This window comes from Enhydra lutris, unplaced genomic scaffold (assembly GCF_002288905.1).
Source record: "Enhydra lutris kenyoni isolate GAN:26980312 unplaced genomic scaffold, ASM228890v2 scaffoldscaffold3, whole genome shotgun sequence".
NCBI lineage: Eukaryota > Metazoa > Chordata > Mammalia > Carnivora > Mustelidae > Enhydra > Enhydra lutris.
The window spans coordinates 63,628,444-63,655,916 of NW_019154087.1; the positions used below are offsets into that span (position 1 = coordinate 63,628,444).

General features: G+C 34.5%; 1 protein-coding gene across 1 annotated transcript in view; it reads left to right on the forward strand.

Moving 5' to 3' along the window:
• The window catches only part of LOC111153330 (LPS responsive beige-like anchor protein), a 754,899-nt gene that overhangs the window by 175,081 nt on the left and 552,345 nt on the right, over positions 1–27,473 (forward strand). Inside the window, exons 23-30 of the mRNA XM_022512304.1 lie at positions 4,253–5,311; positions 6,316–6,494; positions 7,529–7,682; positions 8,301–8,481; positions 11,862–11,989; positions 12,474–12,581; positions 16,424–16,583; positions 19,816–20,263. Of these exons, the coding sequence (XP_022368012.1) occupies positions 4,253–5,311; positions 6,316–6,494; positions 7,529–7,682; positions 8,301–8,481; positions 11,862–11,989; positions 12,474–12,581; positions 16,424–16,583; positions 19,816–20,263 (2,417 nt within the window). The remainder of the gene's footprint in view (positions 1–4,252; positions 5,312–6,315; positions 6,495–7,528; positions 7,683–8,300; positions 8,482–11,861; positions 11,990–12,473; positions 12,582–16,423; positions 16,584–19,815; positions 20,264–27,473) is intronic.

The following is a 27,473-nucleotide window of genomic DNA, read 5'->3' on the forward strand; positions in this document are numbered from 1 at the left end:
GGTTGACTTTTAGTTCTGTTGATTGTTTCCTTTGCTGTGTTGCAATAGTTTATTTTTGCTTTTATTTCCCTGGTCTTGTGAGACATATCTAGAAAGAAGTTGCTATAGTCAGTGTGAAAGAACTTACTGCCTGTGTTCTCCTCTAGGGTTTTTATGGTTTTATGTCTTGCATTAAGGTCTTTAATCCATTTTGAATTTATTTTTGTGTTTGCTAGAAGAAAGTGGTCCAGTTTCATTCTTTTGCATATTACTGTCCAGTTTCCCTAATACCATTTGTTGAAGAGACATTCTTTTTCCCATTGGATATTCTTTCCTGCTTTCTCAAAGATTAATTGACCATACAGTTGTGGGTTCCTCTCTTGGTTTTCTGTTCTGTACCATTGATCTCTGAGTCTGTTTTTATGCCAAGATCATACTATTTTGATCACTACAGCTTTGTAATATAACTTGAAGTCCGGGATTGTGGTACCCTTATATTACTCATTTTAGAGAGGGAAAATACAAGCAGCAGAAAAGTCAAGTCACAAAACCTTAGTTTATGTATGCCCTTTATATATACCCTATATATACCCTCAAGAAGGTACTGGAGGATTTACAGCACCAGAAGGAGAGAATGAAATAAAGAGAAAGGTATGGACATAGGAAACAGGAGAGGTAACAGAGAAGAGAGATAAGAAGGGATCTCCAGGACAGTGACGAAGGGAGGTCCCATGATGGCAACTGTGAAGTAGACATATGACAGTCCTTCTAAATTGGAACAGTTTTACTTAATAGATGTATACAGGGGGAAGCTATTGTCAGTAAAATGCCAGTTGCCTTTGTAACAGTTTTGTTTTTTTTTTTTTAAACCTGAGAACAAATTACTAACATGTGATGGGCCCATATTCTTAGAACTACTTGGCTTATCTTGACCATGTACTGATTTCAGTTCATGCTCTCTGTTCTAGTCCTCCTGCCGGGATCACTTGAACATTCTCACTTCTCTCCTTGAAAAAGTGATCTGCTTTGATTTACTTCTGAGAATAGAGGTAGACCATGGTGAGAACTGGAAAATATAGTTTACTTCCTATACTTTATTCATGCCAGGTATCTATTGCCTGACCAACACTTATCGATGCTTTGATTCTCCTGACCTATGTATTTCCCAGTATTTCCTAATGGCCTTGCCAACAGATTTCCCAGGAATAGCCTTATGTATCCTCTTAGAGAAACTGAAGGCCTGTTCCAATCTGTAGATTTTCTGTAGCTTGTCTTCTGGTAGCCTATAGTTAATTATGATAATACTGCCCTTTTCTCACAAAGCTGGCTAGGTTTGTGCTGTACTTAGCTTCTCAAGCGGAACATGATAAGTATGCTTACCATATAGGTAGTAGAACTGTTAAAGAACAGGTAGGAAACAATGGAAATGTCAGGATAGTGATTTCCTCTTGATAGGGATGGAGAGGTTGAGGATGGGCACATAGAGGAATTGTGTGGTAGTAGTGTTCCATTTCTTGATGTGGGTAGTAAGTATATGGGTTTTAAAAAGATTATTCTTTAATCTATAGGTATAAATTGTATATATTCATGTTTATTGATATATTTTATAATGAGATTTTAAAAATTCCTAATTTGAATACAATAAAAGAAAACGATTATTGAAAACTAATCTTACACACTGACTATTGCTGAAATAAAGGATCTATTTTCAAAATCACTGTGAGGTTGGTAGTATTAAACTTGCCTTCCTTAGACAATAGTAATTGTCATATCAGTGGAGAAATGATCTTCCTAAAGTCAGTTTTCCAGATAGACTAAATGATACTTTAAGAAATCAGATGTCGGGGCACCTGGGTGGCTCAGTGGGTTAAAGCCTCTGCCTTCAGCTCAGGTCATGATCCCAGCATCCTGGGATCGAGCCCTGCATCGGGCTCTCTGCTCAGCAGCAAGCCTGCTTCCCCCCCACCCCTCTGCCTGCTGCTCTACCTGCTTGTGATCTCTCTCTGTGTCAAATAAATAAATTCTTAAAAATAAAAAAAAAAAAGAAAGAAATCAGATGTCTTCCTCTTTTTTTTTTTTAAGATTTTATTTATTTATTTGACAGAGATCACGAGTAGGCGGAGAGGCAGGCAGAGAGAGAGGAAGGGAAGCAGTCTCTCCACTGAGCAGAGAGCCCGATGTGGGGCTCGATCCTAGAACCCTGGGATCATGACCTGAGCTGAAGGCAGAGGCTTTAACCCACTGAGCCACCCAGACGCCCCAGATGTCTTCCTCTTACTCAGAATTTTCTGATGGCTCTCTCACACTAAGAATAAAATTAAAAGTTTTTAATACAATCTGTAATTCTCTTTAACCATGATCTAGCCAGTGCCTCCCGCTGTGACCTTATCATCTATAGTTCTTTCAGCTGGTTTGTTTATTGTTCCTCAAACATACCAAGCTCGTTTTGGTGACCAAAGACTTTGCATTTGTTTTTCCTCCTGCCTGAAACTCTTTTCCTTTTGATATTCATAGAATTTGTTCTCTAACTTTATTTTTATCTCTGTTCAATGTAATATCCTTAGAGACCTTCCCTAGTTACTCCAGTTAAACACACCCTCCCACCTAGCACGTCATCTTCAGTTATTCTCTTTTTTCCCCTTCAAAGCTCTTACCTATTACTTGACATTATCTTATATTTTTGTATGTTTATGTTGTCAGTTTCTTTCTTTAGAATATAAGGTCCATGAAGGCAGGGACATTGTGTTGTTCATCACACAGTGTCTGGCATGCTTTGGATGTTCAGTAAATTTTGCTGATTAAATAAAGAGGGATTGGTCAATTAAAATAACTTAGTTCAGGGAACCTGACTTACTCAATTCGTAGAACATGAGACTCTGAGTTTCAGGGTTGTGAGTTCAAGCCCCATGTTGGGTGTAGAGCCTACTTAAAAACACCACCACCACCACCACCAACAACAACAAAACCCCCACAACTTAGTTCAAGAAAATAGTTGCTTTCTGGTTATAAAAGAAATTGATATTTTGTTAATGTTTACTGTGCTGTTTTACTCCTTAGTGTGGAATATATGCATTTCATTTTGAAATATTCAAAAAATTTCCCAAATACTTAGAATTAGGAAAATGTTTATTTCCTAAACACTTCTATTTTGAGCTGTATCCCGTTATGGCATGAGTATAATGTATCTCAAGTAAAGGCTAGTAAATTGCTGTAAAAAAAAAGTGTGCATAATGCATTATTTATACATTTGTTTACCTTTTACCCATGGGTATACATGCCTATGATTCAAAAAGGCCTATGGGTATTTGTGCACAAAAAGTCATCTTTTGTTGTCATTTACTATCATCCTTCCATACTAGGGCTCAATAAAGGTTTGTTGACTAAAGGTTCAATTTACTGTATATATTGTAATAGTGTAGATTACAGGAACAGACAGTTCTAGCATTGGTAAGCTTATTTATGCCTATACTTTCTGCATGTATTACACTTCTTTTTGAGGGGTGTTTCCTATTATAATACCAGTGGCAATCACATAATAGTGGCTATAATAATCTTCGATAAGAAAACTGTCAAAGTAAATGGGTCTAAAGCTAACTGGTCACAGGACCAGTTACATAGTAGTCACTCACATGCAAGTGGAAAGGATGGATGGATGGTTGGATGACCTGGAACTTTCATGTTATTTTGACCAATTTAGACTTTGAAAATTGTGGTTGACCTTTGGGAAAGGGTTGGATTCTTTTTCATTGCTGAAAGAATTTGTATTAGTTTAGTAAGAACATGTTTTACTAACTTAATAAATATATGGGGAGCTGCTGTAATAGTGGGCATAATTAACTGATTTTTTTTTTTTTGGCTCTGTTGAGGATAAATCATGGGGAAATGGGTTTTCATTGCAATTGAAACAAAGTATTATTTAGTGCACAAAGCCCTTCACAATGATATGTATATACTTAGATCCTGATACAAGTTATAGAGGTCAGTAGAGTAGTGTATTCTTTTCATACATATGTTTAAGAATAGACTAAGGATGTTCTTATTGTGGTTGAATGCTCTGCTACCAGTCAGCATTAAGTCTAAAGTATCTTTTTTTTTTAAATTTTTGTTTTTTTGTGATTGACTTATTTTTTATTTTATAAGATAAGGGTATCATAGGAAAATTACTTTATTGTATTATATGAAACATTTTAAAAATTGTTAAATATTTTAATTTTATGTTATGTATGCTCTTTTTTTTTTGCGTATTTTGATTGATTTTATGTTTTTCATCTAGGTCACTTTTGAAATACACAAAGAAAATCTTGCCAGTATGTTCAGGGAACACCAGGGAAAAGTTGATGAAGAAATAGGGCAATGTTCAAGTTCAGTTGAAGCAGTCTCTGCCATTAGCAGGGATGTTAATGTTTCAATAGCATCCCAGCAATCAGATATGAAGGCTTGTCCTGTGTCTCCTCATATCACCAGAAATAGTGATGAAAAGTCACCTGTTGAGAAGACAATTTCAGTAGACTGTGCTTCCACTGCTGAACTGCAAACTCCAAATACATCTAATGAAGAAAGGAAAACTGGCCAAGAAAGTCAGGAGTTACTAGATGAAGTCCCTTCAGAGGAAACATTGATAAATGAAACAATTAATACAGGTGATTTAGAAGTATCCTCTGATATGATAGAAGCTGAAGCCGAGACTGTTTCCTCTAACTCTTTTAAAATGATTGGCAAAGGAATAATGACTGTTAGCGAAGTAACTGCTTCTATAAGTTCTCCTTCAGAAGAGGATGCCTCAGAGGTGCCAGAATTATTGGATAAGTCTATAGGAGAGGAAGATGATGATGATTATGTAGAATTGAAGGTAGAAAATAGTCCTACTGAGGAAGCCAGTCTGCCCACAGAGCTCCAAGATGATAGTTTGTCTCCAGCTGCATCTGAAGCCAGTGAAAGACTGGACATGCTTAGTAATGACAACAAATTAATATTTCAAGAACAAGAATCTGTAAATAAGAAGCAAATTGACAGTGAAACTCAAGATTCCAAAGATTCTGGAATCTTGACGATGACGGCATCAGGGTCTTCAGCTACCTCACCAGACACTACTGTTTCCCAGACACCTGTACAATCAGATATTGGTGAGATGCTAGAGGAAGGGAAAAAAAAAACTAATTTTGTGAGAGAAACCAAATTAATTGGTGATTCTCCTGTCTTTGAGTCTCCTACTACTTCTGAGCAGAGGATTGCTAAATTGGATGTTTCCAGTGTTGCTACAGATACTGAAAGATTGGAATTGAAGGCCAGTACAAATATGGAAGCATCTCAACCTCATCAACCTATGCCTGAGGTGATTATATTTATTGTCTTCTTCAAGTGTATTTGCATTGAATTAAAGTAGTGCAAGGGTATATACTTTTATTTTATCTTGGAGTTGGTTCATATCCTATTTGCAATTATATAAATACAATGAATGCAAAGATTACATTTGTTATCTTTAGCATAAGATTTTAGTGAGAGTTCATTAAATGGCAGCTTTTATTATTATTTTCACCACAGCAACACCAAAAGTTACTACTTTCAAGTTTTAAGATTGTAGTAATTCTGGTTTATAAAGCAAATAATGGAAATACTTGCCTTTATCCTTTATTTAATAACCCAGTCATAGTTGGTATGGTAATTCTCTGACAAAATCTAGGGCTATCTTCCTGCAGAACCACCTGCCAGTGTATAACTTTATATATTAAGTATGTAGTTTAAAATTCCTTCCATGAGGAAACAGACCATGGGGTTTGTTTGCTTTGAAAGAGGGGAGGAGCCTTTCAGAGATCTAAAGGTACTTCTTTCTCCTTTACTGGTATGTCAGAGTGATTCAGGGGACAGTGGTTGATTGCATGTTGTCATTTCCCACTCTGTTCAACCAACCATTTGTTGGTTCTTAATTCTGTTATCTTTATGTTTGTTTTTAATTCTAACCAACTTATAATCTAGACACTACCTTCTTTTATGCTAATATTCAAACTTAAGAATCTTGATTCTTTTGAAAAATGCTACATTTGCTGGTGGTAATACTAACATGGTTGCAAGCTAATTACTGTTGAATTATGGTAGTTTATTTTTGATATTTGATTTATTTATATGGTTTTATTTATATGGTAGTTATTTTTGATAACTTTGCTTTAAATGTGTTAAAGTTTTAATGTTATTACTCATTGATAATTTTTACCTAATTTGGTTTTTTAGTATCTTAATATATGATTATTTGTTAGATGAATTGCACTGAAGCTATTATATTATTAATGGCTTCTTTGAAGTTGAATTTATTTTAGTGCTCTTTTAAATTTTCTGTATTAGATGTCAAGACGGCAGGAGGAACCAAGTCAAGGAATGGCACCAGTTGGAGTTAATGGACAAAGGAGGGATTCCAGATCTGCTATGTTTCGTATTCCTGAATTCAAATGGTCTCAAATGCATCAGCGTTTGCTCACTGATCTATTATTTTCAATAGAAACAGATATACAGATGTGGAGAAGGTTTGTCCATATGTTTGTTATAGAAGATGTGTATGAAGTTTAGTCTTTGTTTTTTTTGTTTTTGTTTTTTGTTTGTTTGTTTGTTTTTTAGATAGGGAGAGAGAGAATCTTAGCCAGACTTCATGCCCAGTGTGGAACCTAACGCAAGGCTTGACCTCATAGACCTGAGATCATGTTCTTAGCCAGAATCAAGAGTCAGATGCTAAACCGACTAAGCCACCCAGGCATCCCTGGTCTTTGTTTCAGAGAAGTTTATATAGTTAACATTTTGCAACTAATTTCAGACATTTGGTTAAAAAGTAGAATATAAATTATTTCTTTGGTATAGTTATTGAATTTACTTTTCTTCTCCATTATTAAATTGGCTGCCCTATCTGAAATACCAAAACTTTAAAATCAGATTTTCCTTTTAAAAATTTTGCTGCAGATTTCCTGTAGCATATTTTATGGCATATAATTCACCTGAAGGTAGATCTATTAAAGTGATTTATTTCTATGATTACTAAAAAAAAAGTGGACTTTAAATATAACATCCAATTCTCCAGTGTACTTTTGGTATAAAACCTCTGTATGTTTCAGATTATCTATTGTATGATTTATGATTTAAAACACCTAATTGGTTTATTGTTATTTGTATAGTACACTTACACTGTTTGAAAACATTTTATAGGATTATATAAGAAATTGTTGGTAGAAAATTCATTTTTAATAGCACATTTAATGATATTTACCTCTTAATTTTTGCTACATGACTTCTCAGTTTTGTTCCCAGTTAAGGGTAATTCAACTTCTTATATACAAGATGAATAGTATTATATGTTTCAACACTGAAAGGGGGCATATATAGTATCTCCTGATATAGAATGGTCTCTGTCTTCTGAGGAAGTACATCCTCAACATGCCTCCTGTATCATTATCATTACTTCAGCTTTCAAGATGAAGTGAAAGCACCTTCTTATCCTCCCTTCCCTGAAGTAGGCAAACTGATTTCTTTTCTTTAGCTTTATCAGTAAACATCATTTATCTCTGGACAGCCATTCGACAAAGACAGTTATGGACTTCGTGAATAGCAGTGATAATGTCATCTTTGTACACAACACAATTCATCTCATCTCTCAAGTGATGGACAATATGGTCATGGCTTGTGGGGGTATACTGCCATTGCTTTCAGCAGCTACATCGGCTACAGTAAGGACTTAACTACTACATAAATTGGTGTGAAAACATGATTGCTATGAATCTTTGTTGATTAAAACTTGAATGATGTTTACTAGGTATCATAGGTGTTATAGGCCATAAGCAACTGGATCTTTTACAGTTACCTGAAAGGATCTTAGGATCTGTTCTGGGGGTGAAAGGACTAAAAACTGTTGATTTCTTAAGGATGAGTCAGCTAGTGAGTATGGTTGATGGTGGTTCACTTGTCCATTTCTATTGCCCCTTTTTATTTTTTATTTTTATTTTTTAAAAGGTTTTATTTATTTATTTGACACAGAGAAAGAGAGAAGCAGAGAGGGAACACAAGCAGGGGAAGTGGGAGAAGCAGGTTTCCTATGGAGCAGGGAGCACAATGTGTGGCTCGATCCTGGGACCCTGGGATCATGACCTGAGCCGAAGGCAGATATTTAACGACTGAGACACACAGGCACCCCCATTGCTGCCTTTTTAGGTGAAAAAGGAAATCATTCTGTTGAACTAGATAAAAAGCCTGGCTTTTTATAAAACTTAGAAATTTGGGAAACGTATCTAGAAAAACTAGATGTTGATTAGAATATAGATATAAATGTCAAATTTTGTTCCCTACAGCATGAGCTGGAGAATATTGAACCTACTCAGGGCCTTTCAATAGAAGCCTCTGTGACATTTTTGCAGAGGCTAATCAGCCTTGTGGATGTGCTTATATTTGCAAGTTCTCTTGGCTTTACTGAAATTGAAGCTGAAAAAAGTATGTCTTCGGGTGGAATTTTGCGACAGTGTCTCCGACTAGGTGAGTTGTTAAAACCCATTAGTTAGGAATTTACTTGAACAGCTTTCAGTAATCTTTACATATTTAGATTGAAAATTATCTTTCACCTGTTAGTGGAACAATGTTAGGCAATTTGTCTTTTTTTTTTTTTTTAACCTCCAAGAGTGAAGATTATATATGTACTATGCTGTAGTAGTAGTTACAAGGTTGATTAGAGGAAGGACATGTTTTGAAAAATACAAGTTGGTTGTGGTCACCATTACTGTTCTCCTCTCATCTTTTTTTGCTCAAGAATAGTGCTTCTCAAATTTTAAGATGATTCATACACAAGAATATATCCAGAGGATCTTGTTAAAATGCAGTTAGATTATATAGGTCTGAGGTGAGGTCTGTAATTGTCTAACAAATCCCAGGTGATGTTGAAATTGCTCTCTTACAAACGCACTTCAGTAGCAAGGTTCTAAACTAGCATCATTCCAGTACAGCCTTTATTAAAATAAACTGCGGTAATTTGTTGAAACAGTTCCTGACATTGTTAAATCTCAGTTCTACTCCTTGAGGCAGGTCTTGCTTAGATAAAAGTTAAAATTTTTAGTGTCATCCATGCTTCCTTTAGGTGAAGCACAAGAATTTTCCTCTATGCAGAGGATTTCTTATATCTGGTTGTAATTACTGAGACTTTGTTAAGGATTTGCTTATTAAATGGAGCAAATTAACTAGGGAGAGGAGGATGAAGAAATGCAAGCAAAACCAGTAGGAACCATGGCCACCTGAAGATACATCAGAAATAAGGCATCTATGGAAACGTAACATTAAAAGTGGAAAATCTAATTAGTTAATGAAAGATTTTCCCATTTTTAGCAGAAATATCTGTTACATGAACAGATATACTTAGACTTTTTTTGGTGCAGTGATTATTTTTACTCAAAATGCTATTCAGAGTACCTTTAAACTTAGGATGCCCTAAAGAACTGGATGTAACAATTTTTAGAAGTTTGTTTTAAAATTTTAATTAGGAGATTCAAATAGTATAAAAAACCAAAAACTATCATTTATTGACTACTGCCATTAGTTATTGCAGATTTTCAGTGAGTCAGCAATTATTTTCTTTTACTCATGAGGATATTTGGGATCAGAAAAATTAAAAAACTTATTCAAAATCCAAAAACTATAACTGGGGAAGTTAGAATTTGAATATAGTTTAACTTGTGTTCCTCTTCTTTCTGTTATGCTTCCTTAAATTTTCTGTTAGTAATATAATTTAAGTATCTTGACTCCATTAATTTTATATGTGCCATTTTTTAAACTGTCTCTTTTCTATATAGAGATTATTTCTGGAGTTAAAAGTACAAGGCCACACTGTTAGTGTTTTACAGTACTCAAACATTAAGTTCAGAAATTAGGGAAATATTCGATCTCCCCCATTTTCATAATTTACCCCAGCACCATGTCTTCTTATATATGCAAGTGATATTCAGAAAATGACTTGTTCAAGATCTCTTTAATAGAGTATGGTAAGCTTGGTGAGACATCCTAGTATTTGATCCCTGGTCTCTTCTTGTTCTTTCTTGAGGTTGGAGGTAAGAAGGCAGGATGGCAACAATAAGAGTAACTTGTACTACTGAGACTAATGAATGTGGCATAGTTTTTCATTTTGTGATACCAAACTTGATTTTATTTAACCTGGGATAAAAGTAGTACAGAAGTTATTTTTCTGGGCCTGATTTTAAATTCGACAGGCTTGTATTCCATATTCTCTCTTCCTTCTTCCCTCACTATACTTCTTCTTTTTCCTTAACTTTTGTTGTTCTCTTGTGACTTTCTGGATACTTTTCTGTCTCAGTTCTATGTCTGCTAGCCATATGGCAGTCTGGTGGTACTTAGAGTTCACATAGAAGTTTGCCGTTTTGCCCCTAATTTGCTCTCCTACTCTTGTTCAGTTCACATACCTGAGTGCTACTGATTTGATTGGGAATTAAGATGATTTACATGATATCAAGCAATTCATAATCACCATCATCATTTAAGCCTCAAAATCAATTTCTAAATAACCTGAGTAATTGCCTGATTGGTGAGACATACAGAGAGGTAATTGTTCTTTAGAACAGGTGATTCATTTTATTTTAAGCTGTTGTAAATGTTACAACCAAATTCTGGAATTTATATAACTCTTTCAGTGATTGGCAAACATTGCTATTACAGACTGTAATAGTTCATAATTGTAAATAACATGAGTACTATAAGATTTATGCTCAGAAAAGATCACCATTTTAAGAGTACAGTATTTGTGAAAATGTTCAGTCTGTCAAAAAAAAAAACAAAAAAGTTTAATATCTGGTAATTATATCCTGAAACATCAAATCTTGAACAAAGATTTAGGAATTCTTTGGCTTACAAATATACTGGTTTCTATGGGATAAAATTATTATTTTGAGTGTGGTTGATACACAGTGTTAAGTTAGTTTCAGGTATACAACTCAGTGTGTTGAAAGGTTTGTACATTAGGCTGTGCTTATTTACATTTCTTTTACAGTATTGACTGTATTCCTTATATTCTGTTTTTTATTCCTTTGACTTACTCATGCCATAACTGGAGGCCTCTATCTCTCTCTTTTCTTCACCTGTTTTGCCTGCCTCCTACCACCCTCCTGTCTGGTACCCATAAGTTTGTTTCCTGTATTTACAGGTCTGATTATACTTGTTGTTTATTCTTTTTTCTAGATTCCACTTATGAGTGGAACTATATGGTAATTCTCTTTCTCAGTCTGACTTATTTCATTTAGCATAATACTAGAGGGGTTATTTTGGGCTGTATATTAATCACAGCTTCTTTTCTGTCCCCTGCCTTTTAAATGGTCTTCATGAAAGCCAGTTAAATGTAGATGCTGTAAATATTTTCTGTAATGCTATACCTTCTATCAGTCTCTATTAATATCATGCTATAATGATATTACATAATAAGAATACATATGATAATACATAATAAGAAAACCATGCAAGTTGTAAGTTTAACTATTTTATTTTGATGAAGATGATGAAAAGTTGTTATCCTAGACTAGTTCATGGCAATGTGATTTGCTTTCTCTTTTCTATCTTTCTTTCAGTTATTTTCTTCCCTATTTTTTCCTTAATAAAAGATCATCCTAGTGTAGCTTAGGTGAGATCTAAGAAACACTGGCCTGTTGATTCCTGAAATGATTCTCTCTTTGCACTGGGCTCTAACAGAGTAGCTAACAAAGTCAGAAAACAAACACTAGGTGATAAAGTCCAGGGATTGTTTAGGAATTTGCTGAAGGTAATCTGTTTCAAATAAAAGCTATGTAGGTGATTTTTTATCAGTTCCAAAATCTTAAATAAAATTTTCTTTTCTTGCCCAATCTTCTCCTTAAAATAAATTACAGTGTGTGCAGTGGCAGTAAGGAATTGTTTAGAGTGTCAACAGCATTCACAACTAAAAGCTAGAGGAGATACAGCCAAAGGCCAGAAAATAATGCACAGCCTAATTCCCATGGGGAAATCTGCAGCAAAGGTAAGCATACAGAATAATTAATTAAATAAAGTGCCTCTTACTTTATGATTAAGATCTTAAATTTATTTGTTCATTTCAACACAGAGTTAAATAAACCTGACAGAGGTTCTAAAATAGTTACTTTAGTCTGTGGACATAACATTCAAATATTTGTGTTTAAATATACAGTGAAGATTTGCTTATACTTAATCTTGTCTACTTTTCCAAATGTTTACTTTTCTTGTGTCTTTGATACGTTTTCCTTTGAATATGTCAACTTGTATTTCATGTACTTGGTAAGTTAGCATGCAGTTTGTTTTTTCCTTTGTGGCTTCCTTCTGTAACCCTCACCACTATTCCAGTACCCAAAAAAAGAAGAGAAAAGGAAGTAGGAAAAATAAACTGGGAAAAACAATGTTATACCTTTTTTTTCTGGTATTTGGAATACTGTGCTAATTTTTAAAAAAATACATAATATATATGTATATTTTTTTGTCTTAAATAGAGTCCTGTGGACATTGTAACTGGTGGCATATCTCCAGTAAGAGATTTTGACAAGCTCCTACAAGACATGGATATTAATCGGCTTAGGGCAGTTGTCTTCAGAGACATAGTAAGTTATAGTATTTCTTTCACATACTCTTAGCTGATACATCTTTCCTCCAAGGTCAAAGTACTGAGAGTGAAAACTCTCTGTGATATAAAAAAGTTGAGTTGATATAAGAAGGACTAGAAACCAATTCTATTGACAGTGATTTTAGAATCTTAGAATATTGAAAAGTATTATTTATGTAAATGGAGTTAATATATCAGAGTAATAATACTAAAAATAATATATTATTACATATTAAGCACTTTAAGTGCTTCACATGTCCTAAGTGCAACGACTTCTTGAGTTGTATACGTTTGTAATTCCCATTTTATAAATGAGGAATCTGAGGCACAGAGAGCTTGAATAATTTGTTCAGGCTAATAGAGCTAATAAATTTCCAACCCAGCATCTTAAACTCTAGAATCTATACTTTGAAAGTAATGAAATGTCCAAATTCTGAATGACATATTATTTTTACTGAAAACTGGATATTTTTCTCTCAAAGCAACAGAATTATGATATAAAGGTACATGATGAAATGGTGTGTGTGGTGGTTTTAAATAAAAAAAAATGTTTGTTTTGGTTGATTTTGATATAATAGCATAGTTTCATGTACCAATTGTAGAATTGTATAAGAAAGTCTAAAGATGAAAATACAAATTATTTGTAATCCTACTCATCAGCATTTGTAGTATTAATTAATATTTATTAAATATTTACTGCCTCTTAAGTACTTAATGTTTTGCAAGTTTTTTTTAATAAAACTTTATAACTTCAATTTTTAATTTTTCCTCTTCTTTTTGTAGGGTTTTAGTCTGCTCTTGAGTTCTCTCATTTTTTTTTAAGATTCTATTTATTTGACAGAGAGCACACAACCAGGCAAAGTGGCAGGCAGAAGAGGGAGAAGCAGGCTCCCCACTGAGCAGGGAGCCCAGTGTGGAGCTCCATCCCAGGACCCTGAGATCATGACTTGAGCCAAAGGCAGACACTTAACTGTCTGAGCCACCTGGGCGCCTCCTCTCTTGAGTTCTTGACTAAGTTTTATACACATATACAATTCGTTAATAGTACTTGAGTTAATAGTTATTAGCTATAGTTAATAGTTATGAATGCTTATTGCATTTTAAGCATACAACTGAATACTCTGTTTCATTTAGTTCATAATAATTCATAATAAATCATAATTCATAATAATTCTATGGGAAAGATTGAAATATTAGGTTAAATCTGTTTAAGATCACAGAAGTAGTAAGAGGTGAAATGAGTTAAGGATCTAGGGAATATGGTTCTTGAAATTTTCATCCTAACCATTAGGTATATTGCCTCCCTAGATCTCCAACTTTTTTTTTTTTTTTTCAGAGCCCATTGACTGTTTCTCATTTTGGGAGCGAATACTGCTGCTACTTTCTCTCCCCTTTTTTTTCTTTGAGTCTATTGCCCCATAGCTTTGTTTTTCTTTCAGTGATCTTTAAAAATCTATAATAGGTAGTACAACTCTTTCGCTTTTAATGTTCTCTAATGGCTTCCTTTAGCATGAAGTAAAATGAAATAAAACTCCTCATCCTGGCTGTTTGATTTGGCTCTTTGGAACTTGATAACAAGTTTTTATATTGTGCTGTTTGGGTAGAGAATTAGGTATCTTCTATGTTTAACATGTAATTTCTGAAAGTAGTAAATAATTTAAAATTTTTTTTGTAATTAAAAAAGTTCTATAATCACCTTGTAGGAGTTTTAGAAAAGAGAAAAGACTTTTTTTCCAGCCTATGTCCCAGAGGCTCTTTTAACATAAGCAAACTTTGATGAAAAAGGAAATGACCTTAGATCGGCAATATAAAGAAGTTATTACCCTGAGGTTAAGTGCTAAGTTTTTTAATCACTCTAATCTGATTTCATGTTTGCTTTTTCACTTACTTTATTTCTTTAGGTAAATTATTTCTCTAGGCCTCATCTTGTTCAAAGGGGCTAATGAATATGTTTATAGTATAGTGCCTGATCCCTTGTAAGTATTCAGTAAGTAGCAGCTACAATTGAAAACAAATTTGTTTTTGGATTTAGGACTTAAGCATATAGATCTATCGGATATTTCTTATTGGACAGAAATCAGGCTTACACTATAAATTTCATACGGTAATAAGTAAATATTGAACACAATAGTGGGCTAAATAAGTAAATAGGCATAAGTGATTTGTAATAGATTAAGAACTTATGATCAAGGGACGCCTAGGTGGCTCAGTCAGTTAAGCATCCGACTCTTGGTTTTGGCTTAGGTCATGATCTCAGGGTCATGACATGAAGCCCTGCTGTCATGCTCCACACTCCTTGTGGAGTGTGCTTGTTCCTCTCCCTCTGCTCCTACTCCTGCTTATGCTCTCTCTGTCAAATAAATAAATAAACAAATAAATAAATAAACAAAAGCTTAAAAAAAAAAGAAGTTAAGATCCAGTAAGTTATTTGCCTACATTTTAAATGTTGCCATCATTAGCCCTAGTTCTTATAATAGTGTCAGTGGCAGTAGAACACAGGAGTGTCTTGAGAAAAGGAATGGTTAATAAAAAAGGGAAAATGTACATTTATCTTTTTCCATCAAGACTAACAAGATCTTGCATATGAACCTAAAGAGTACCATAGATTTCTTGTCAGATTAAAAATAATTTTAATCGTTGTATCAAGTGGAAATGTTCACTTGGAGTATGACATGGCATTCTTTCCCAGAAATTCTGTTGAACACATTTGATAGTGGTTAATTAACTTTTAGTTTCATTTGCACCACTGGTTGCCATTTATTCATCTGCTAGGCAACAGTGTTTGTTTTCCTTATGCTAAATTTATCTGTTACTCAAGGTGCCTTTAGTTTTCAGAATTTGATGGACAAGTTTGAGTTTTTCCTTTAAATTATTTTGAAACGTTACCAGAATAGTGATGAGTGCAGGGTCCCTTTGCAGATGGAGAATTTGACTAGATGAAGAGGTCATATATACATATATATATATGTGTATATATATGTATACAGTATACAGATACATAGGTGATCTGTAGAGCTAAGATGAAACCTTGATCTCTTGTAGAGGTCAATCTAGTTTGTCCTTTTCTTTCTGGCAGACACTGTATTTTCAATCTTAGACAATCTTGGTTGTCTTCAATCTTGGTTGTTTCTACTATTTAAAATACTCCTGAGGGGCGCCTCAGTGGGTTGAGCCTCTGCCTTCAGCTCGGGTCATGATCTCAGGGTCCTAGGATTGAGCCCCACATCAGGCTCTCTGCTCTGTGGGGAGCCTGCTTACCCCTCTCTCTCTGCCTGCCTCTCTGCCTACTTGTGATCTCTGTCAAATAAATAAATAAAATCTTAAAAAAAAAAATACTCCTGAGAATTTTTTTGGCATCCTGATCTGTATCTGATTACCTCACTTTTTTTTTTTCTTGAATGTTTGTCTTTTAGGAAAATTGTTAATTGTTAATTGATTTTTTTATGCATATTTTAATTCTTATGGTTAGAAGTAAAAATAATTATATATAATGATTTCTTATCTGATGAATCTTACAAAGTATATTGGGCCTTATGTCTTCATTTTTTAAAAATATTTTTTCTAATTTGCTTTTTATTAAGCAGTTATTAAGTCTTCAGACTGAGTTACTTAATTTTCAGAAACAAGCCAAATTCTCTTTCCATGTTTCACAAGTGTAAAACCTCTCATTTACAAGCATTTTTCCAAAAATCTTTACCTAATCTTTGCTAAGGTGAATTTATTATTTTCTGTATATATTGAAGGATTTTTTGACCATGTTTTATATTTAAATGTCATGTAAAATAAGATTGATACATCTTATTTAATAGTGGATGATCACTTACTTTTATTTCTCCCCAGGAGGATAGCAAACAAGCTCAATTTTTAGCCTTGGCAGTTGTATACTTTATTTCTGTTCTTATGGTCTCAAAGTATAGAGATATTTTGGAACCCCAAAATGAAAGGCATAACCAGTCATTTAAGGGAACTGGTAATGAACGTGGGAATTCATCACTTCCTGGTAAGTTTCCATATTTTATTATCTGGCATCCAAAGTTCAAGTAAAACATTACCTAATACTTAAAATACTGATTCTAGAACTTAAATTCGTTTATGCATAAAGTGAGAGTGTACATTTTTTTTTAAGATTTTATATATTTATTTGACAGAGATCACAAGTAGGCAGAGAGGCAGACACAGAGAGAGAGAGGAAGGGAAGCAGGCTCTCTGCTGAGCAGAGAGCCCGATGCGGGGCTCAATCCCAGGACCCTGAGACCACGACCCGAGCTGAAGGCAGAGGCTTAACCCACTGAGCCACCCAGGCGCCCAAGAGTGTACATATTTTAATTAACAACTATGTATTTCAATTTATGTTAAGTACTGTGTGGGTATTTGAAATTAGGAGACGATATCTCTTCTTTAATTAAAATATAAGCAAGAAAATGTTATTCTTCGCAAATAAAGTGTTAGACATTTTTGTTTGCTTTGGCATTTATTGTGAAGAATAAATCATCTTCTTTTATAAGAGACAGATTTTTTAACAAAAAACTAGTATCTGGAGTTTTAGAAGTAGCTGCAGATTATAGAGGTATAGTTAGAGAAGCAGCTATTACAGTTGTAGCAGTAGGTACCACTCAGGAAGGTGATTTATTTATTTAATAAATATTCATTCAGAACCTACTAGGTACTTGGGTATATCATGAATAAAAGAGGAAAAAGATGTCTGCCCTCTTGGAGCTTATATTCTAGTGAGAGGAGATAGAAAAGAAGTACGTGTAATAAGTAAATTATATAGTATTTTAGAAGGTGGTAAGTACTAAGAAAAGATGAAATCTAATAGAGAAAAATATTAAGATAACCAGGAGAAATGTAGTGGGATTTTTACTCTAAGGAAAATGGAGAATTATTTGAGGGTTTTGAGACAGGAGTTACAATTGACTTGTTTTTAAAAGTAACAGTTGGAGGTGCCTCCTTAGCGCAATAGGCAGCTGGTCAGTCTCCTAAAAGTAACAGTTGGGATTCTGTATGGAGACTATGCTCTCTAGAGAGCAAGGAAAAAAAAAACAAGTTTTAGTTATACACTGCTATGTAACATATTACCTCGAAGCTGAGTGGCTAAAACCATAACTGTTTTAATCTTGTTACCATGATTCTGTGAATTTGGTTTGGACAGGGCACAGTGGGGATAATTCATCCCTGCTCTAAATGATGTTTGCTGGGGTCTGAAATGGCTTTTCTACTCCTATATCTTCTGCCTGGCTAGGATGGCTCCAAGAGTTGAGGCTGACTTACTTGAAGTGGCTCAGCTGGTGTTATGTCTGGGGTCTTGTTACCTGGTCTCAGCAGAAATTCCTTGGTGTTCCTCCATTAGTTTGGCGGGCCCCTGTCTTTTCATGTAGCCTCTGTACATGTTCTCTCCAATAAGGGAGCCAGCTTGCTTATAGAGGGGTTCAGGGATTCTGAGAAATGCACAGGCTGCAGGACCTTTGTAAAGATTGGGCACAGAACTGGCCCACTGCCACATTCTGTTGGTTAAGGTGAGTGTTGGCCCAGCCCACATTCAAGGGGGTGAATACCAGGAGGCATGGGCCAACAGGATCATTAATGTAACAGTCTAACACAACCTGTTGGGAGGATATTACAACAATCTAAGAAAGAATGGATTTAGGGATGGACTAAGGTGGTAGCTGGCAGCTGTAGAGCTGGTGAGCAGTAGTCAGATTCTGGGTCTATTTTGATGGTAGAACAGGATTTAAAATACTAGTTGTGGATATGTGAAAGATGAAACATTATCAAGAAAGACTATAAGGTGCAGTTGGATAGATTGAAGGTGAAACATTTTCAGGTGAAATAAATTTAGTTTTCAACATGTTTGAGATATCTTTTAAACATAGAAGATTAGAATAGGCACTTAAAAATAAGTCCGATTTTTGTTGTTGATATCATAGTATTTTAAAAGTTTAAGAGTAAATGAGATTACTGAGGGAATAAATGTTGATAGGGAAGATAAGTGCTAAGTCCCTCCTATTTAAGAAATCAGGGAGAAAAAGAAGTGAAGGAAATTAAGAAGGAATAACCAGTGAGGTAATAGATGAAAAACCAAAGAGTATGATGTCTATTAGCAAAGTGAAAGAAGTTACCACGTTCTTGGGAATGGTCTTTTGCTGCTGCTGTGTCAAGTGCTATTACGACTGACAAGTAACTGAGCGTTGGAGTTAGCAAGATGGGGGTTTGGTGACCATTGGATTTAGCAAGATGGAACATTTTTGTTGTAATGCAGTGAATGCCTCATTAGAGAGAATGAAAGTCAAACAGAGAAAAATAGGCTACTTGTTGAACTACTTGTTTAACTAGATGTTAAAGATTGTTGAACTATTCTTATGTATGGGAGGGATAACATTTTTTAGCAAGTAGGAACGGTTTGAGGTAGAAATCTTAGAATTTCTGTCCAAAGAAATGGCAATGTATAAAGGCAAAGAAGCCCAAAGCATTGTCCCATGTTCAGCAGATTGCAAGTAATTTAGTGTTTAGAGTATAAAATGTGATGGCAAGAGTAGCAGGAGATAAAGTTGGGAATGAATAGTCATCTGATAAATAGTCACTGACCACCTACTACTTGCCAGGCATTATTGTGAGCCCAGGCATTGTTATAGGTGCTAGACTCCCGAGTGTTAAAGAAGACAAATTCCCTGCCTTAAGTTTATATTCTGGCAGACTTCTTTTATCGAAGAGTCTTTTTTATCCTAAGGATTTTGGATTTTGTCTTGGAGGCCAATGGCTTTCAACCTCCTGTTGCTATCCATTGGTATATTATATTCATTTCGGTGGGTTTTTCTCAGATAATTTGTTATCATTTATTATTTTTATTATTCTCATCATTTTATCGAAGTATCTATTTTGGTTATATGTATACTAACACCGTATATTATATAGATTATGTAATTTATTTTTACCTTTTAGAGCATGCCATATATTTCATAATTTAAAATAGTAGATGGTATGGTGTGACCAATAGGTGATGGGGATTACGGAATACACTTGTGATGAGGGGAGAGTCATGTGGGTGATGTATGGGAGTGTTGAATTGCTGCATTGTACACCTGAAACCAATATAACACTGTGTGTTAACTAGCTAAAATTAAAATAAAAACTTAAAAAAAATAAAATAGTAGATGGCTGTTAGGACTGAATGTGCCCTTTAAGAATTGGTTCTAAATTTTTTTTGTTCTTTCTTTTCTTCTGTTTCTGGGAAGATGTAGAAAATACACCATCAGCATTCAGTCCATTAACACCAGCATCAGTGGAAGAATCTGAAAGCACATCATCTGCACGAAGGCGGGACTCCGGCGTCGGAGAAGAAAGTGCTGCCGGCTTAGCAAACAGTGTGGATGTAGCTCCTCCAAGTGCACCTCCAAGTGTCAGTGCAGGTCCAGATGCAGTCAGTGAGGCACTGTGCACTCTTTCCTTAGAAGTCAATAAATCTCAGGAAACCAAAAACGACGGAGGAAATGAGTTGGCTAACAAGGCTGCACCATCAGTTCCAGTTTCAAAAAATGTCAATGTAAAGGACATTCTTCGAAGTTTGGTTAATATACCAGCAGATGGAGTCACAGTGGATCCTGCCCTTCTGCCACCAGCCTGCCTTGGAGCTCTCGGTGATCTGTCTGTTGAACAACCTGTGCAGTTCAGATCTTTTGATAGGTACTGTAAATAGTCTTTTGTTTTGGTCTGCTTATATTTACATATATATATTTATAAATTACAAATATTTGAAGGGTAAACAGGAATTTAACTTAAATTTTGTAGCTTCATCATTAGAAAGGGATGTTTCGATCTATTTTATAAAAATTAAAAGGGTATTTTTGTTGTATAAAAGGTTTGTAGGTAGGCAACAAAGTATTAAACTTTTTACCAATAAAATGATTTAAAAATAATTTTTTAAAAGATTTTATTTATTTATTTGACAGAGATCACAAATAGGCAGAGAGGCAGGCAGAGAGAGAGAGAGGAGGAAGCAGGCTCCCCACAGAGCAGAGAGCCTGATGTGGGGCTCGATCCCAGGACCCGGGATCACGACGTGAGCTGAAGGCAGAGGCTTTAACCCGCTGAGCCACCCAGGCGCCCCAATTTAAAAATAATTTTAATATTACATTTGCAAGTTGTCTGGTACATAATTTTGTTTGTTAGAAGTTAGAAATCACCTCTAATTTACAAATGGCTGCCGTTCACTCTTTTGCTGCCAGTACAGTTCCTGCCTTTGTGGGGGGGGGGGAAGTGGACATCTGTGGATTCCAGTAGACTTAGGAATCCAACGAGGTGTTCAGACCGTGACAGCCTGAGAAAGCAGACTATAGATTCTTGACTTTATTGGTTCTGCTGTCTAATAAACCTTTTGCTAATGTGCCTGAAAATTTTTTTATTTTATTAAACTTTCTGAAATTCTACCTAAAAGACATATATATATAGAGAGAGAGAGAGAGAGAGTTATTAAACATATCTTTTTCAGACATCATTATTATTTTTTTTTTAAGATTTTTTTTATTATTTCTTTATTTTGACAGAGAGAGATCACAAGCAGAGAGGCAGATGGGAGGTGGGGGGGAAAGCAGGCTACCCGCTGAACAAAGAGCCCTATGTGAGACTCGATCCCAGGACCCTGAGACCATAACTTGAGCCAAAGGCAGAGGCTTTAGCCCACTGAGCCATCCAGGCGCCCCCAGACATCATTATTTAATCGGGATATATAAACTCTAACTTATGGAGAAGTTAAAGAACTTCTTTATTTGCCAGTTGAAAGAACTTTTTGTTTTTCTGGAGTCATTTGAAAGGAAGTTGATATAATAGTCCATCCCCTTAGAGTATTTTATTGTATATTTTCTACATGACCACAATACATTAGTCAAAATAAGGAAATTAATACTGATATAACATTATCTTCTAATCTTCAAACACCTTTTAAGTTTCACTAGTTGTCTTAATAATACCCTTTATTAGTAGAAGGATTCAGGTCAGAATTATGTGTTGTATTTTGTTGTGTCTCTTTATTCTCCTTAAATTTGGAAGACCAGTTCTTCAGTCTTTCCTTGAATTTAATGATCTTGACATTAGAAGATGATGGCCCACATGTTTTCTAGAATGTCCCTCATACTTGTCTATTATTTCTTTAGGATTATATTCAAGTTAATGCATTTTTATCAGGAGAATTGCAGAAGTGGCTCTTTTTCTTCTCGTTGCATTCCAATATGCTTTTATTTTTATTTTTTTACTGATGATGTTCATTCTAATCATTTATTGAAGTGGTATTTTCTAGGTTTCTCCACTGTTAAAGTATTTCTTGTAAAGAGAAACTGAAACTCTATCATCCTGATCAAATGAATTCACTTCAGTATTGTGGCTTTATGGTGTCCTATTTCATTCAGGAGGTTATAATTTATTGTTGTGATTGTTATGCTTTATGTTGATCAGATTGTCTCTGATTTGGCCAGTAAGATTCCTTCGAGTTGGCTTCTGTTTGCTTCTGACGTATACATCATAATTTCCTTCTGTCGTTTCTTTGTGTTTCCTCTTCTCTTTATTTCCCAAATCCTGGTTTTCTACTTCAGACTTGCTGTGGGTTGGAATGTTAGGTATCCAAGCTGGTAAAAATTGTTTCTAGTGATTAAGATGCTCTGAAACAACACAGAGAATATATAATTTTAATGGAGAGTATTTTTGCTGTCACTCCTTGTCATCTTGTTCCTTCTACCTCTGTTTAGAGATGAGGTCAGTGTCCTGGAGTGATGAGATTGATAGTCTAAATTCTGGGTAAATAGCATATTGGTATATTTATATTGTGACATTACCTAGTGGCTGCTAGGTATAGTGGCTGCTAACTTCTCCTTTTTCTTTTTTTAATAGTCTTTATAACATAGGAGTTAAACTATTCTAGAAGTCAGACAAAACTGAGTTTGATTTCTGGCTCTATTACTTATTAGTGAATTTGGACTAGTTACCAGTGAGCTTCAGCTTCCTTATCCTTAAATTACGTGATACTACAAAGCTAAGAACAAAAGACCAAAAAAGCAGAACAGTATGTGTTGATGGAAAATGATATTGAAGATACATTAATCTATAACACTTAGGAAGAAATCACTCAATAAATGTGAACTTAGCTATCCCACCTAATAAGACATTTAGTCATTGCTGCTTTCTGTTGTGTGTATATGTGTATGTATAGACACTGAATATTTAGATACATATTACAGATAAAAGAATTACATTCTGTGTGTGTATAAAATGTTAACAAATAAATAAAATGACGAAATCTGCTAGAAAGATTAACAGATAACAGGAACAAGTAGTTCATAGGATAAATACTGTTAATATGCAAATGTAAAGACAGTCTGTATCACTGATAATGAAGGAAATAAAACTTTAAATAACCATGAGATAATGTCATTTGATTAAATTAGCAGAGGTTTAAAAGATGATACCTAGAGTTACGGAGGGCATGAAAAAACACTTTTATATTGCAGAGAGGGCATATTAATACATTTTATTTGAGGGAAAATTGGCAGTATTAATTAACATTTAAAATATGTAAACTTAATTACTACTAGAAATTAAATCAGAAATATACGTAAGTATAAAATATTTTCTGCTGGAGAAAATTCATAGTTAAGCTAATACTGTTAAGCTTTTACTTTGTGAAGGTCTAAAAGTATTTTTTAGGTAGGTAGATTCAGAGGTAGATACTACTTTTTATTCTTACTTTACAGATGAAGAAACTGAGGCACAGGGAAATTAGGTAGTTAAGCTATTATGCTAATAAGTGGTGGAAGTAAGATTTGAAGCATGGATGACTGATTCTAGACCTTGTCATTTCACTGTTATGCAAACATAGTTGCCAACCTATGAAGGATTGGTTTCATGTGTTATTTTCTGTACATATATTAAATAGTATGCAACCATTAAGGTGAGAAAAGGAGAACACTATTTGTTGATGTAAAATGATATTGTAGATATATTATGAAATGAATAATGTAAATGAAAAAGTAGTGTACAAAATAGCTTGGAATTTATGATCTTTAAAAAAAAATGGATATATCTGTTCACATATACCTAAAAATGTATATTTAAAACTGTTAATAGCAGTGACTATATTTTGAGGGTGGGAAGAGGTGTAAATAACTAGTTTTTAAAATATTCTTTATTTTCATTATTTAAATTTGTATTAATCTTAGGTTGAGTAGACAAATACTTAAGTGAGGGTAGATTATTAATTTAGTATATCTTTCTAATCTAGTGAAAGAGAGTTTCCTTATAAATGTCCCAAATTTGAAAAATTTAGAGCATTTATTCTTTCAAAAATGTGTAGAAATTAAATCTGTGCCTTAGTGATCCCTTCAGTGAGTGAGTTTTGAACTTATTTAGGGAAACTATGCTTCAGTAATACATTTTAAGGGGTTTGTTGAAATAGAATACAAAGGGGAATTTTTGTGATAGTATTTTTCAAGGTGTTATTTGGAATTTACTGTCTGGTATGCACTTAACCTATTGTCTGATGGCAAGCAAAGTGCTCTGTTTTAACCCCCCTCTTTTTCTTAGCAAGAGACACCTTTTGAAAAACTATTTTCATTCAGGCTTAGGCCAGTGGAATATCTTTGGGAATTTCAAAGCATCCCTCTGATCATGTATTTATCTCTGGAATGCTGTGTCAGAAATCACAACTCTCCTCATATCTTAAGAATTATCAACTCCCAAGCAATAGCTGGAAAGTTTAGAGTAACACCTACATGAGTGGAACCTTGCTGAAAGGCTGCCAGGTTGTGGGCCTTTGTGGATGGCAAAGGTGTTTGTGTTCATTCCCATGCCAAAGTTCTTGCTCTTATCTAATTTGAAGATCCTCTCTGGTGATTAGTGGATGCCAGGGATTTATCTTGATAAAGTTCAAGGGCTTGTTTGGCTTTTCAGTTAGATCCTTAGGGAGTAAAGTGCTAGGCTTAAAATGCTCTTTTCTCCTTTAGTGAACGATTTGCATGTTAAATAGCATTTATGTGGAAGTTTATGATATTTGAAACTGATATGGTTCTGAAATGGAACTTCTGAGCCTTAGTGATCTGGAAGATATTGTTGCTCTTTGTTGTGACTAAATAAAAGGAAACTTTCACAGAAGTCTCCCTTGTTCATAGTTCTAAAAATGTCAGCAGTGTGTACACTTTCTGTATGTGGAATGTTAGGAAATGACTTCTTTGTCATCTATAGTATGGGGATGATAATATGTAGTTCTTAATTCATGGATTGTTATAAATAATTCATATGTATTTTAACTATAGTGCCTTACAGATACTAATCATTCATTAAAGTCAGCGAGTTTGTAAAGAAAATTATAATATGTGGGGTGCCTGGGTGGCTCAGTTGGTTAAGCATCCAACTCTTGATTTTGGCCCACGTCATGATCTCAGGGTCTTGGGATTGAGACCTGGGTAGGGCTCTTTGCTCAACGGGGAGTCTGCGTGTCTCCCTCCCCCTCTGTCCTTCCCTCCCATGCATGCTTTTTCTTTCTCTCTCTCTTTCTCTCCCCCTCCAAAATAAATGTTTAAATCTTAAAAAAAAACCCACTATAATATGTAAAATTTTATACTTTAATATTTGGTTTTTAATTGACAGTTTGGAAAGTTAGCTTTAAAACTAAAAGACATATCTGTTTTACAAATTCTTTATGCCAAAAAGTTTAAAGTGCTTTTTTAAAAAAAGTTGATGGCTGGGGCGCCTGGGTGGTTCAGTGGGTTAAAGCCTCTGCCATCAGCTCGGGTCATGATCTCATGGTCTTGGGATGGAGCCCCACATCAGGCTCTCTGCTCAGCGGGGAGCCTGCTTCCTCCTCCGTCTCTCTCTCTCTCTCTCTGCCTGCCTCTCTGCCTACTTGTGATCTCTGTCAAATAAATAAATAAAATCTTTTTAAAAAAAAAGTTGATAGTAGATGCTAAAAATTTAGTTATTTGCTTCTTAAATATTGACAAGAATTCATTTAGTCTCTTAATTAGAAACTTAATCTGTATCCTGAGAACAAAGCCAGAAATATCCCTAGCATACTGCTTGGCGTATAGGATCTCAAACTTGTTCCAAATGTATGTTGCATTTTCTTTGTGTTTCCAAAGCATTTTAGAAAAATATGAAATGTTAGTCCTTTTATGATCATTCTTGAGTAATGGTAAAGATAAATTACAGCAATTTTTTTTAACTGTAGGACATGCTTTATTAGCTTAAATTTACACGTACATACATGGTACATATGATAGCTTAAATATCACCTTTATTGAAAACTTCAGCCTTTTTCATGGAAACCCTATGATAATCAAAACAGTAAAGGAAAGGAAAATATCCTGAAATCTGCCTGCTGCTTTTTCTTTAAATTGGATCATTATGACTTTGAATTTTCTTTGTTTTCATGTGGTCCAAAGCTGAAGCATTATTATTTTGCTTCCTCAGAAATGACCTGAATCAGGGACGCCTGGGTGGCTCAGTCATTAAGACTCTGCCTTCGGCCCAGCTCATGATCCTAGAGTCCCGCATTAGGCTCCTTCCTCAGTGGGGAGCCTGCTCCTCTCTCTCCCTCTGCCTGTCACTCTTCCTGCTTGTGCTCTCTCTCTCTGTCTGTCAAATAAATAAATAAAATCTTAAAAAAAAATAACTTGAATCAGCCAAAGAATTTGGAAATTAATTTTCTTTATTATGTATTAATAAATGTTAATTATTTATATTTATAAATGTTTATTTGTAATATATAATTAATAATAAGTAGGCTAAAGAATTGAGAACATTCTCCATTTGTGAGCATATGTATTTTTTATTTTAGTAATACATGCATAATTTTATATCTTGGAAATCTTTATTATTGCTTGTAGGTGATTATACTATGGAATTGTGTTTAAATGTTAAAATGATTGTGGTAATGGTTCCACAACTCTGTGAATATACTAAAAACCATTGGACACTTAAATTGTGTGATATGTGAATTATATCTTAATGAACCTTAAGAAAAAGGTCAATATGAGAAAATAGTTCAAATAGAAAGCTCTTGTTTAAACAAACTTGGAATTATAGGGCATTTACTTTGGCAAATTACTTTACCTATCCGAACTTTACTATTTTAACTTTTAAAGTGGAAGTAATATGTATGTATGTTAGGATTAGAGAATTAAGTAGTAATTTTTGGCATATCATCAGTTTAAATCATAGCTATTAATTTATAAATTTATATAACAGGCTCATGGGGAAACATGAAGAATAATACATTATGAACTTTGACTTGGAGATTCTAGGGAGGCTTACCTATAAGCAAGGTTTTGAAAGGTGAGACAGAAGAGGTTACTGGCACGCAGGGCTAAGAGGAAGGCATCTTGGCTGAGGAATAGCATATGCAAGTGGTCGGAGTTGTGAAATGACATACGTGCTCAGGAACTGTAAGAGCATATTGGAGAAGTGTGTGAGGAATGCTGGATTAAATGTAAATTCATGTAGGTAGCTACACTTCAGATGTGTTAGGAATGAGAATAAGAGAAAGATCTTAGAAAGTAAATATTAGCTGCATTGTAATAAAGAATAAGTATACATGATTGATAGTATTATTAATGGTAGTAGCTTTAAGGGTTAGAAATGAGATAAGTTTTTTGTTACCTTTAACTAACCATGTTGTCTTGGACAAATAGAGATTGTGCATGTTAAGGAACATCTGTAGTAAGTTTTTTCTGTTACCAGTTTTCTGATGTTTTATTATGAAAATGTTCAAACAGAAATTGAAAGAATTGTACAGTAAACAGTAACTAGTACAAAGAACTAATAAGACTAGTTCACTGATATGATAATTAAAAGCACTGAAATGAGCAACAGAAGATAGTATTTAGAAAACTGAAGTTGTTTTTTCCATAAC